The 14,230-nt window shown below is 47.6% G+C and overlaps 1 protein-coding gene across 26 annotated transcripts in view; it reads left to right on the forward strand.

Annotated features, from left to right (window-relative positions):
- The window catches only part of KALRN (kalirin RhoGEF kinase), a 635,703-nt gene that overhangs the window by 216,890 nt on the left and 404,583 nt on the right, over positions 1–14,230 (forward strand). For all 26 annotated transcript variants that reach the window (XM_070406353.1, XM_070406356.1, XM_070406366.1 and 23 more), the window contains exons 4-5: positions 10,735–10,927; positions 13,529–14,041. In XM_070406353.1, the coding sequence (XP_070262454.1) occupies positions 10,735–10,927; positions 13,529–14,041 (706 nt within the window). The remainder of the gene's footprint in view (positions 1–10,734; positions 10,928–13,528; positions 14,042–14,230) is intronic.

The following is a 14,230-nucleotide window of genomic DNA, read 5'->3' on the forward strand; positions in this document are numbered from 1 at the left end:
ATTCTGAACAGAGGATTTGGCTCCTGAAATGACTTCGGGAAGACATGGCTACAGCACAGTTCTGGGAGAAAGTGTGAAGTTAGTGACTTGTTGGGTTACTCTTCCTCCTTTACTGGTTTCTGCTCTCTGAGCTGTCTCCAGGGGTAAAGGCTATCCATGCTCCATAGGTAAGACCTCAGGCATCCCTCCACATCCCCGGCACTGACCATCCTGCTTGCCCCTACAGGGCCGGCATTGTGTGTGGCAGGGCCCATGCTGCCCTCCATCAGCAGGAAGTCCTTCACTCGACTGCCCTTTGCTCTATCACCCACTGCTCAGTTTAACCCTCTATCCCAGTGATCAGTTTGTCACCCACCTTCCCTGGACAACTTAGTGATTTGGTCTGATTTGAAGGTCTCTTCTGCTCCATTACAACTCAAGCACTGGGCATTCCTGGGCTCCCACCCTACGATTCTGACACCCACATGGCTGATACCCCCCACTCCACAACTATCACCAACTGAACAGCCCAGCAGCCCATACTAAGCAGAAAGTCTTGCTGCTCCCTGGCCTGGTCTGCTGGGGTGGTGCTCATTACAGCTCTCTACTCCACCTCCCCACCTGTCATCATGATGGAGAAATGTTATATTTTTTCCAACAGCTGTTTCAAGTGAGGATCTTCCAGATGTTCATGGGCGGCATCACAGTGGAAACCAGGAGCAGGGTAGTCCTCATTCCTGGGAAAGGGGTTTCAGCACTCAACCCAGGATGCCCCGGGTCCCCAAACCAGATTACTTGATGTCTAGGAGGATTTTTTTTCCTCTTAGTTCCAGAGTCCTGGTGGCTTAATAGAGGACCTGAAGCAGGGAGATTGACACCTGGGTGTCTGGTCCAAATGGCCCAAACATCCACCCAATGGTGTGACCCTGAGCAAGTCCCTTCTTTCCACTGGAACTTGCTGCCCTCAGCACTCAAATGAAGATTAGCAAGAATAAGCATGAAAGTTTCTTCAAGTTCAAGCATCCTGTGTCTCTTAGAGGCAAGGCAGCCCAACAGATCCTGGAATCACACAGATCAGATTCAAATACTGATTTTACCTTTCCTGGTGGCTTTACGAACCTTACTCAACCTCTTTGAACCTCAGTTTCCTTAACTATAGGGCAGGATAATGACAGCAGTGACTTGGGAGTTTGACATGAGGAATCAATAAGGTAATGCATATAAAATGCTTAGCAAAGATAGATTCTTATGTGCGCAATAAAATTAGCTCTTACCATTAATATATGTGTATGTCCCATTTTTATCAAAAACAGCTGTTCCGTTTCGTAGTTTGACTCTAATTTTCTATTTCTCTCATTTGAGGTTCTGAACTCCTCAAGATTTAGCGCTCCAGCCACGGGCTGGCGGCTGGCCTCCTGCTTCCTTCCTGCACTTCACCACCTTTGCTTCCTTCCTGCAGTGGAGCAGCAGCCAGCATGCAGGCTCTTTTCCACCTCAGGGCCTTTGCACAGGCTTCCCCCTCTGCCTGCATTATTCTTTTTTTGTCCCATTCACTAGTTCCTTCTCATAGTTTTGGTCTCTGCTTAAATTGTTAGCTCCTCATAGTGGCCTGTCCTGATGACCTGATAAGTTCTTAAGACTTAGCACAATTTGCACTTATTCTGTTTATCTAGCTACTGTCTATGTCCATCTCTCCCCCTAGAATTTAACCTTCATGTTCGTGTCTTGTTTCTATTTATATCCCTAGTTCCTAGCAGCGGGCCAGCCAAAAGTGAGTGCTCAGTAAATATTTGTTGAATGAATAAGTTAATTAATGGATCATATGATCTATTTAGATGGCACGATATTATTTATGCAGCACCTTCCTAACCAGGCTCTTATTGAGTCATATAAATCTCTGTAAGGGGTACAGAGATTGAGCAGCCAGAGCCTGGCTGTAGTTACCCCACAGGACAAGTGCCACAAGGTGATGGCAGTGCATGGGGAGAGCCCTTATCCCATTGGGGATGGAAGGGGATGGAGAGGAAAAGTATCAATAAGAGTAGACTTCTTGGAGGAAGAGGCATGTGAATTGAACTCGAAATGTGAGAAGTTATCTAAAAAAAAGAGGGAAGATGGGGTTGAGGTGGGCAAGCATAAAGACATAGAGGGATGAGAGGGCAAAGTATAATGCAAAATTGAAATTACTAAAGGCATTAAGAGAGGTGTGGGCAGTATAGGCTGTGTGTTTAGTTTTGGGAAAACACTCTGACAGAGGAAATCAGGAAAGACCCTGGGGAGAAGGAAGCAGTTATATCCAACCCTTTGGACAGATGACAATGGGAGGTATCCCGAGTGGTTCACTGCTGTGGCTGGGATGGAATCCAGAGGCACAGTCTGGCTTCCCGTGGCCAGGGACCCAGGGAGGAGTTGAGGAAGCAGGTATTGGAAGGAAGTGGCACTGGGCTCCCTGAGGCCAGACCTCCAACCCAGAGTGAAGTCCTGGCCTGGGGTTGTCGCTGGCAGCTACTCATCCTGTTGTCCAGGTCCCAGAGCGCCCTAAACTAATTGAGAATCCTAATGTGTGACACAGGGCTGGGGTAATAATATCAGCTAAAACAGGAGGGACATTCAAAGGCCAGCAAGCAGACCAGTCATGTGAGTGTGGGAATGAGCCAGGAGAGGTTTAAAGAATGGAGAGCTTCAGCCTTCTCTGGAGACACTTGAAAGCATTACAAACAAGAACTGTGCCTAATAAAACCACTTTGGGTTCAGTAGTGGGCTGCTGAATTGTGATCTCTGCTAGGCATGGGGGCCACCAGGAGTACAGAGGGTCAGGGTGACCCCTATTCATTGGTTCCTTACTACCCACTACTGAGGCCCCTCACCTGGACCAGTCAGACCCCGGGCAGCCCTCCCAGATGTCCCTGCTCAGTGGGTCCGGAGCAGACTCTGGGGCATCAGGTGTGGGCAGGACCTCTGAGCACCCAGAGGGACATCCAGGTCTTCCCCAGAAGTTTTCGACGAGGCTGCCAGGTCACGTGTATGATAAGAAGCAGAAACTCTATGGTGATTTCATAGCAGGTTAGAAGTATAGAGGGAAGCCCAGAACGCAGCTCTCCAGGGGCGTCTGGCTGAGCTCAGACAGTTACAGTGGGAGAGCAGCTGCCGGCCTATAGGGAAAGCCTCCTGAGGCCGAGAGAGAGGAGCTCCTTTGCAGAGAGAACCAGAGAAACCCGCCCGAGTCTGTGCTTACAATGAATGACTCCGTTGGAGAGACCGCTGCTCACCTTTTTGCTCACCTTGGAGATGCTGTTCTGATTGAATTTTGTTGTTCTGTCTGATATATTTGTGTGTGACCTGCTATTTGTTAATACCTATTCTAACCTGATTTAGATAGAGGGAGTCCTTATCATTCAACTCTCACCAACCACACTTAAGAGCATCTAGGTGTTGTCCTGGGATCACCTGGGGGACTCCTGGGCCTCATCCCAGACGGATTTTCATCAGAGTATCTGAAAGGGAATCCTCAGATCTTCATTTTAAATGTGTCCTACATGGTTAGTGAACGTCACTAAAGAGGAAAAAATATCGGCATAAAGCCGTGACAATGCTTTTTTTGAGATAACACAGGCTCGCTGAGTGCAAACAGCCCCAGCGACATGTAATGAACAAAGGAACAAATGGTGTAGAACTGAGTACAAGAAATATCTGATCAATCATCCGGTCATCCAGCATGTTTACATTCTGGGCTGAGAGCCCCTGAGGGCCTGTGAAAAACAGTTCCCAGCTCAGTTTGAAGGGAATGGAATTTATCACGGAGGGTGAGAAGCTGGCCAAGGGGGCCCAGGTCTTGAGCCCCAGATGGGAAGTAGTGGGGCAGGATGATGGGGCAGGGGCTGCCTTCTCCCTGTGAAGTTGGGGCTGGGAGACAGGAGGGTCACTCACTGTCCTTCAGCCTTCTCAGTGGATTTAAAGGCCTGCTGTCCCAAGCTTCACCTTTCTATGTCCACATCCTCACAATACACAGTGCAAAGATTCAGCCCCTGAAAACTTGATTTGGACTAATATCTTTTATTTTATTTATTTTTTATTATTTTATTTTAAAATATATTTTATTGATTTTTTTACAGAGAGCAGGGGGGAGGGATAGAGCGTTAGAAACATTGATGAGGGAGAAACATCGATCAGCTGCCTCCTGCACACTCCCTACTGGGTATGTGCCCACAACCAAGGTATATGCACTTGACCAGAATCGAACCTGGGACCCTTGAGTCTGCAGGCCGACGCTCTATCCACTGAGCCAAATCAGTTAGGGCAGGACTAATATCTTTTAAAAGGTAAATAATCTAAAGGGAAGAGGAGGGCTACCTGTTAGTTATATTTTATTGTAACTTGCGTTGCTCAAACTGCTCCGCATGTGAGCACACTGAGCGAGAGAAGAGATTTCTGGGGGCCTGGAGGCTTGGGAAAGAGGCAAGCTGGGGAGCCCCTGTGGGACTTGGGGTCGCCAAAGAGTAGTGTGCAGACCTTGGTCACTTCTGGAGTCAGGGAGACAAGGCCAAGGGGTGGGAGTGCACCCACAACTGCCTCAGGTGACATTTCCTCCAGTCATCCCAGAGATCAGCTAGGAAGACTGATCCCAACTCCTGCCCAGGTCCTGCCCCGCACCCCACCGAAACTCCCTGACCCCTGACCCCCAACCCCGGCCGCTCAGGTGCTGGATGCAGTGGTTCTGATCTCAGTTAATGGCCCATCTCTCTGCAGCAGCTGACACCTGTTCCTCCTGAAATCCTCCCCTGCCTGGTTTCCTTAACTGCACTCCTCTCCAGGTTTTCTCCAGCCTCTCTGCATGTTTTCCTCGGGCTCATCTGCATTCTTCTCCCATCTCTTAAACATTGATATTCCGTCGATGTTCTATCCTTGACTCAGAAGATGGTTCGTCTGATCTCACTCGTTTTCACTGGGTGATCTCACTCTATTCTGTGCACATCCACTACCACCGTTTGTGGGTTTATTCATTCAGCAAATGTTATTGAGCACTTACTAGGTGCCAAGCACAGGTCAAGATTTGCAACCCACCTTTCTTTTGAAATCTCCAGACGGTACATCAAATTACCTTCAGAATTTCATTTATATATGAAATATTATTTATATTTTCATTATCTTATATGATAAAAGCCTATTATGCATATTGACCGAACGGCAGAACAATCAGCTGAACAACCGGCGGAACGACCAGTTGCTATGATGTGCACAGACCATCAGGGGGCAGACGCTCAACATAGGAGCTGCCCACAGGCCCCAGGCCAGCCAAGGCAGGTGCCAGGCAGGGCCGATGAGCAGGTGGCGCCAGGCCAAGCCAAGGCGGGTGCCAGCAGGGGCCCCGCGATCACCCCACAGATTGGCCCTGATTGCCAGCCAGGCCTAGGGACCCTACCCATGCACAAATTTTGTGCACCGGGCCTCTAGTTATTAATATTTAATAATACAATAATAAAAATAACTATCTTAGGCTGTGTTTCTTGAGACACGGCTTTAGGTGCAAATGATTTAGTAAGGGCATTCTCTTCGGGAAAAACTTGTGAGGGAGTAGGGGGTTGGAGAAACAGAGTAGGAAAGAGGAAGGACCGAGCAAGGATGGGGTCCCAGTCTAGTCAGAGATCTACTGGGAGAATGCGGAGGCTCTGGAGCCTAATCACACTTCAGAGTCACTCTGTGTTAAGGTAAAGAGTCTGAGCTTTGGCACCCTTTATAAGAGAGTCACTGCCCTCCCTGGGGTGTGGGTATAACCTCCCACTTGTCTCTTGGAGACATGGAGCCCATCAGCAAGTCCCCAGAGATGATGCAGGTGTAAGCTGATGGCTGCAATGCTGTCGGAGCTGGGGCTGGGCACAGTGGGCAATAGAGGAGCCCTCAGTGGGACACCAACAGTGTCTCCTACAGCAGCTAAGACTACATCGTCCAGACCACGTGCCTGGCACCATCGTCAGTGCTTTATGTATATTAAACTTAGCCCTAAAAATAACCCTGTGATGTAGTTGCTATTATTCGTGTTTTACAGGCAGGAACTGAGGCACAGAGGTTGAAAGCGACTTGCCTAAGGTTTCCCAATAAGGAAACGATGGAGCTGGGATTTAGACTGAGGAGGGGTGGTTCCAGATTCCATATCCTTAATGCTGCCTCTGCTTCCGCAGCGTATTGAGTCTCAGTGCATACCAGGCACTGTGTTAGCCACTGGGCATGCAGCACTGAATGCACACAAAACCCCGCCCTCATGGAGTTTATCTTCTAGTGAGGGAAGACGGACAATACATGAATAAGTAAAATATATGATCCAGATGGTAGTAAATGCTAAGAAAAAATAAGTCCGGGGAGGGAGGGAGGGAGGGAGGGAGGGAGGGGAGGAGGAGGGGGAGGGGAGGGCTGGGTGACAGTTGCAGCTTTAGGTGGGGCAGCCCAAGGACATTTGCACTAGGAGGACTTACCAAGATTCAGAGGATGTGGCTCCTCTGATTCTGCAGTTGTCACTCCCTCTGGCTGAGCCCAGCATATACCCCCTCTACACAGCTGGAGGCAATCTTTCCAACCCCCCTGGTGGTGGCCCCCCAATTGTCCTCAGGATAAATCCAGCACTCCCACCATCCTTATTTGAGACCTGCTTCCATTCCTGCCTCTTATCTGGAGTACAAATGGAAACACACATACCCTCTGTCTCAGTGATGAAAATTAATATATCACGCTAACCAACTGTTAAATAAAACACGTTCTATCCTTCTACCTTGACTGATATACCTTCATAGTGACAGAGGAGGCCAGCCTTGTTGGACTCCCGAGTTCCCTGCAGAACTTGGCAGACAGGGAGACCAGCCCCGGGCCATGCTCTGCCTCTCTGTGCCCACTGCCCAGCTCTGTCTTCCACTGTGCAGGGGTAGGGGGAAGGGGGGTCTCGCATACATGTGGACTCTCCAGCTCAAACATCCATGTTCTAGCCACACCTTTGCAAATAGCAGCCCTTTGCCACCCCTCAAGCCTAGGTGTTCTCATGCTGATGGTGCTACTTGCCTTAGAGCAGTGGTCGGCAAACTCATTAGTCAACAGAGCCACATATCAACACTACTTCTTCAAAACAGACTCGCCCAGGCCGAAAACCGACTTCTGCGCATGGGCCACGAAGTTTCAATCGCACTGTACGTGTGCCCGCACGTGGTATTTTGTGGAAGAGCCACACTCAAGGGGCCAAAAGCCGAATGTGGCTCGGGAGCCACAGTTTGCCGACCACGGCCTTAGAGGATTAGACCTGGGGTCCAGCTGCACAAGGGTCCAGGGTGTAGGCTAAGGGCCCTTTGGGCAGAGAATTTTAGGGTTTCAGGTAATAGGAGCTTCGTTTACAAGGAGGTGAAAGTACAGTACAGACTTTATCTGGGCAAGTCTCCTTGGCCCCAGGGTGGGGTGGGAGAGGGGAGGGTACGCAAGGGGAGGCCAAGCCTGGAATAGGGCTGTCAGAAGCACTCAGAGCATCAATCTCTTCCCTACCCTTATGCCTAAACTAGAGTGAATTACTTGAACTTTCTCAGTATGCCATACTCCTCAGCTTCTGTGATTCTGTAATGTTGCAGACTGCAGAATACAGGTCATTCATTTGGACTCTTTGCCACAATTTTCCTCATCAACTATGAGCTCCCTAATTAATCCTCTCATTGCTGACCCTTAACCCCCACCGCCTATGACCAACACACCACTCACAGTGGCAATGGTGGTGGGATGTAATAGAATATAGTGACCCGAGTGTGGGCGTTACAGTCAACAGCCCTGGTTCTGATTATTTGCTTAGCCACTTGCTAGTCCTGTGACCTTCAGCAGGTTCTGTGCCTCAATTTCATCATCTTTTACATGGAGATTGCATGCCAAGTTTATAAGGTATTGTGAGGGTAGTGCAATATCATCTGTCAAGTGCCCAACCACAGTTCCTGGCATAGAATAAGCATCTAGTGAGAAGTTCTTTTCCCTTCCCCAGCTCTGCCTCTTACTTGAAACCAAACACAAAGCACCTTGAGAGACCAGGCTGTCTCACAGAGATGCAAATTACATTAGCTCCCAGGGGCCTCTCTCCCCATCTCCTGCATTAGTGAGAACTTCTAGAGAATGTTAGTACCAATTTCTACTGTAGTTGTCAGAAACCTGCTACCCCACTTAGATGCTGGGATAGTCAGACTCCAGCTCTTGGTAGCAACACTGACTGTTGCTAGGGATGGTACTGTTTCTCAAGTCAGCACAATTATGGCAACAGGGATGGAGCAGGTGCACAAAGAAGTTGGTCATATCAAAGGAAAGGTAAGACCTACAGGTACCTTGCAGCGCCTGACCTAAGTGGGCATGCAACAGATGTGAGTCAAGCTGAACAAAACTAAGCTCAAAGAGAAAAGTCATTAAATCCCAGTAGAAAAGTGGATCAAAGAACTGCGTAGGTAAGTCACAGAAGAAATACTTCCAGGCCGATAAGCTAGTAAAAAGAGAGGTACAAATTTAAATAGGCAAAGATTTCAGTGCTGATGAGGATATAGTAAGGGGGCGGAGGGCATGTCATGCGCTGCTGGGACGCTCGTGCACAACATGTAAGCTGATATGTCTTTCTGCAAAGTAGTAATGAGAATGGTTAAATAAGGCATGGTGAAGGTACAGATGGATGGACTATGTGTCATTCGGTGTGCCAGCTTCAAAGAAATTTTAAACAAGGGAAAAAACTCTATGTTACAGTGAAAAGTAGAACACTTTCTGGTATGAAAATTACATGCACAAAGAAGATTGGAGGGAAATAGGACAGAGTGTTAAAAATTCCTGCCATTAGCATCTCTTATATAAATCTTTGAAGTTTTCTGTATTTAGCAGGTGTTTCTTTTATAATTGAAAAGACATTCCATAACTTAGGAAAATGGCACATTGCTTTCATACAATAGATCAGAGAAAATTATTTATGGATGACTCTGGCCACTTGTTGACACCGATTTGGGAGAAACAGAACTTCCCATGCTGAGTCTAGTCCTTTGTATCAGCAAGAAGAAATGGAAAGTCTCCTGCCTGGGCAGTTCCCCATCTAACTGGGAGGCCCATGGAAGTTGCCTTATGCTGGAGACATTCACACAGTCATGGCGGCTGTGGTGTCTTCACCAGACTGCCATTCTCATCACTGTTGAGATTTGAGAATGAAGCCTGAAAAGGTATTTTGTTTCCATTTGTGGCTTAATTCTTCCCATTGTGGCCTTACCTCCAGTAGTGGTAAGCGATTGGATGGTGGAGGCACACATCTGTGGGTCATGTAACATGCACGGTGGTTTATGCCAGTACAATCTAGGGAATAGGAAATTAGTGAAAGACCCTAAGGAAATTCTACACCAGGGTTTATATAAGAATGTGAAACATCCAAAGTATATTTTTAGTTATAAAATAAATGGATAGGTTAAATAAGCCAAGAAGAAGAGAAGAGCCTCTAACTACCAAAACATAAACTTTCTTCCAAACTGATATGTTGTAACTATTTTGAGCCCCCCCCCATTCTGATTCTTAGGAGTTATAAAGTCCAAGTGTTTAAATAAACTTTGCTCTTTAATAAGTTACATAACAACATCTTGATTGATTCACTTAGGCTGCTTACTTTTGGTTTTCAAGATGGTCACTGTCACTTCTTATGGCCTTGATTTTAGGAGTAGCTTCCCCTCTCTTAACTTCCTGAAGTAAGAATAAGATTGGTATGCCTTATTCATACCCTGACTCTTATAATGGAAGTACACGAGACAACAAACTGTATCCATCTTTTTTATCAGTCCCACATTTGGCCGTCTGTGAGTAATCAGCATGACTCAACAATTTTATTTATATATATATTATTGATTTCATAAAGGGAGAGAGAGAGAGAGAGAGAGAGAGAGAGAGAGAGAGAGAGAGAGAGAAAGAGAGAGAAACATCAATGATGAGAAAGAATCACTGATCGGCTGCCTCCTGCCTCCTGCACAGAACACACCGGGGATTGAGCCTGCACCCAGGGCATGTGCCCCGACCAGGAATCGAACCATGACCTTCTGGTTCATAGGTCAATGCTCAACCATTGAGCCACACCGGCCTGGCAACAACCTGATTTTTATAAGTTAACAAACATTCAAACTACAAGTAATACGTCTTAAATACAGTGGTGACAAATATGCCTTATTCATACTTTGTGTACCATCTCTTATCAACGGATAGAATCAGCCAAGAATCTTTTATTGAAAAAGATGCTTTGGCTCCGTTTGGGTTCAGTGGTAAAGTGTACCAGTGACTGCCATTGCTATGGGCGTGGGGAAGGGCAGCCCTCATGCCAAGGATTTTCCATCTCAGATATTAGGGCCTCAGGGTCCCTGTTGGTACAGGGCTTGTCTTCAAATAGGGAAAACATGATTCCTCCCAGGAGCGAGAGAGACAAAAACTAAATGTAAAATCAAACAGAAATTGGAATACCCAAACAGTAAACACCCCATCAAGTGCCAGTGACTATAGGGAAGGCTGAGTCATTTGCTGAGTGCTAGGAGAAGGCAGACACCCTGCAGCAGATGGGGTTAAGCCAGGAAGGTCTTCTGAGGCAGTGCATTTTTAGTGGGATTGGAAGGCAGCCCGCAGACCTGGCGTGAAGTTGGAAGGGTGGCCCCAATGAAAAGGAATGCAGATTTCTGGATGCTTTTGAACTGTGTACTTCAAAGTCTCAGCTGCCCAGAGTGACCATGCCGGACCTCTGACCCCCCACAGTGAGGACGTGTGCAAACGTGGCTTCACCGTCATCATCGACATGCGGGGCTCCAAGTGGGACCTCATCAAGCCCCTCCTCAAGACGCTGCAGGAAGCCTTTCCAGCCGAGATCCATGTGGCCCTCATCATTAAACCCGACAACTTCTGGCAGAAACAGAAGACCAACTTTGGCAGCTCCAAATTCATCTTTGAGGTGAGCCAGACCGCTCTCTGAGCACCCCTTTCCCTTCCGCCACCCACACATTTCTCACTGTGCTTCTCCATCCACCCTACTGTACCCATGTCTGTGGCTGGTATTTCTGGAGTCCTTGGCTACTGTGGCTTTACCGGTTAGTATCTAGGGAGGAACAAGAGGATCAAGAGATTGTCCTAATTGCACAGTGTCAGTAGGCAATTCTGTGTACTATTGGTGAGTATGTAAATTAGGACAGTTGTTTCTGGGGGCAACTTTGTAATTTGGCCCAAATGCCTTAAAAAGAGTTTATGGCTAGTGATCTAGAAATTCTTCTTAGAAAATATTTTTAATATAAAAACTAAACAAAACCTCTTGAAAATCTAATTATAATTATAAACAGATAATGGTCTACAAGGATGTTCATTCATCATAGTGTTTTTTGCAATAATATACACATTCATATATATAGAGATATATACACATATACATATACATATATATGTGCATACATATAGTTTGTATCCTAAATATCCATTGATTTTGGTAACATTAATTCACAAATACATGAAGCTATTAAAATCATATTTAGTTATATGTCAATTATATCTCAATGCAAATCATATTTAGAAAAATAGTGTCTTTGAAAAATACTTATGATATATTGTTTTAAAAAAGGCAGGTTTTTAACCAGTCTGGGCAGTATAATCTGAAATCTGCTTTTAAGTGCATAATGAAGAAGACTGAGAGACACGTGAAAATGTCAGTAGACTATTAGCAGTGGCTGATTAAAGGTGATTTTCATTTTCTTCATATTTTCTATTTTTTCTTATACTCAAGGAGAACATGTTATTATTTTCTCTTTAGCTAGGTTTTCCCAGACAGCATATGAGGATTTTTAATGGTGACACATCAGATTAAGTCAATGATTTAGAAACATTTGTTCCAACCAAATCCAAGCTGTTCCCCTTTCCCGGAACCCTAGCCCTCATCTGCAGGGGGATGAACCTTGTGTACGTGTGCATGTTGGAAAGGCGGAGCTTCACCTAAACATACAGCAACTTTCCACTCCAGACCCTACCCCCTAGGTCAGGAGTGCCTGTGTGTGGCGTGGTGGCCCCAGTAGTTTGTGATGGAGCACAGCAACCTGACCATCTGAGTGAAGTGATTCTCACTCTGCTTAAATAACACAAAGAATTTGACTTGGTATAAAAACAGCTCTCCTACTCTCCCGGTACCCCCACCCAACATTAGCAGCCTTGTTTCAGTGCCATGCCACTCCATTCTGAAGGTTTTTAAATATACTTGTATAGATTTATTGATTTTAGAGAGGAAGGGAGAGGGAGAGAGATAGAAACATCAATGATGAGAGAGAATCATTAATCGGCTGCCTCCTGCATGCCCCCTGCTGGGGATCAAGCCCACAAGCCAGGCATGTGCCCTGACCAGGAATCCAACCGTGACCTCCTGGTTCATAGGTCAACGCTCAACCACTGAGCCACACCAGCTGGGCAGGAGCCCTGCGTTTTGTAGTTTTGGTTTTTGCATACAGAGGTGGTGATAACAAGCCTACATATTTATAACCTGAAAAGAATGAAAGTACTCTTTCCAACAAGTCCTGAAACTGTGTTTCAGTGTGGCTACTCAGCCCTTCCCCTCTTCCTTCACCACAAGTTGAGCAAGCTTGTCTTTGCCTCCTAAATAAGAAGTAAGGAGAGAGAGCTGGGGCCTCCCACTCAGAAGAGTATTTATTTATAAGGCAGTGCCTTACGAACAGCCAATGAGATCCCTCATGCAGGCTGAGGGTACAGGCTTGTTCAATAGCAGATACTTAATGACTAATTGGTGCATATAATCATGGAAGACTTCCTGGACGTGGTAAACTGGGAGCCAGATTGAAGGGGGAAAGTGCTCTAGAACAGGGCTGCTCAAAGTTTAATGCACAGAGTCCCTGGGGATCGAATTCAATGCGGATTGTGATTCAGCAGATCTGACTTCTGAGATGCTGCTTTCCAACAAGCTCCCAGGGGGTCTTAATGCTGCCGCCAAGGGCCACACTTTGAGTCGCCAGGATCTAGATTAGCAGAGGTTTGTATCAGTGGCTGCACATTAGAGTCACCTGGTGAGCTTTTAAAACTACCCATGCACATACTCCAGTCCAGGCCAACTAAATCAGAGAGTGGTATGCAACCGTGATGATGTCCTGGGTCATGGGCCTGGCTGGGTTTTCAATCTCTGGAGAACCAGACCCTCAGGCACTCCTGCTTCTAGCATCTGAAGTCCTGCTGTGGTGGCTCGGGGGTGGAGAGGAGGAAGATGAAGGCAGCTGAGACTTAAAGGCAGCCTTTCCTGGAATAGCAAGTGGTGGGTAGGTGGAGAGGCTTTTGGAGGCAGTTAGCTGGTCTGTTGAAACTGCTTACCCTGGCTGATTTGTAGCTGATGACCAGCAGGCCACGTGCTCACCCACTGGCTCTTTCCTGCGCAGGCTGTGGTCATTATTATGTGGACTTACCTTGGCCTCTCCCCTTGACTTCCTCCCCTCCCGCCTACAGCTGCTCTGGTTTCCCCTCACTCCCCCCCCCCCCACTTCACTGAGTCACCCTCTCTGTGTCTGTCCCCCAGACGAGCATGGTGTCCGTGGAGGGCCTCACGAAGCTGGTGGACCCCTCCCAGCTGACCGAGGAGTTCGATGGCTCCCTGGACTACAACCACGAGGAGTGGATCGAGCTGCGGCTGTCCCTGGAGGAGTTCTTCAACAGCGCCGTGCACCTGCTCTCGCGCCTGGAGGACCTGCAGGAGATGCTGGCTCGGAAGGAGTTCCCCGTGGACGTGGAGGGTTCTCGGCGGCTCATCGATGAGCACACTCAGCTCAAGAAGAAGGTGCTGAAGGCCCCCGTGGAGGAGCTGGACCGGGAGGGGCAGCGGCTGCTGCAGTGCATCCGCTGCAGCGACGGCTTCTCAGGGCGCAACTGCATCCCCGGCAGCGCTGACTTCCAGAGCCTGGTGCCGAAGATCACCAGCCTCCTGGACAAGCTGCACTCGACCCGGCAGCACCTGCACCAGATGTGGCACGTACGCAAGCTCAAGCTGGACCAGTGCTTCCAGCTGAGGCTCTTCGAGCAGGATGCAGAGAAGGTAGGAGGGGAGCCGGCCCACCTGGGGCTGGGGTTTGGGGGCGGGTGGCCACTGCTCTTTAGAGAAACTGATCGAGGTTGCCAGTTCAGCTTTCTGATTAATGACTTTTGTGGAAAGTTTTTTTTAAGTGTTTATTGGTACACATTTATTTTAATCATCTCTGGCCACTGCTCACTGACTCCTTAAAGC

Source organism: Myotis yumanensis, unplaced genomic scaffold, assembly GCF_028538775.1.
Source record: "Myotis yumanensis isolate MYYU_CA2020_CCGP unplaced genomic scaffold, mMyoYum1.0.hap1 SCAF_2, whole genome shotgun sequence".
Lineage (NCBI taxonomy): Eukaryota > Metazoa > Chordata > Mammalia > Chiroptera > Vespertilionidae > Myotis > Myotis yumanensis.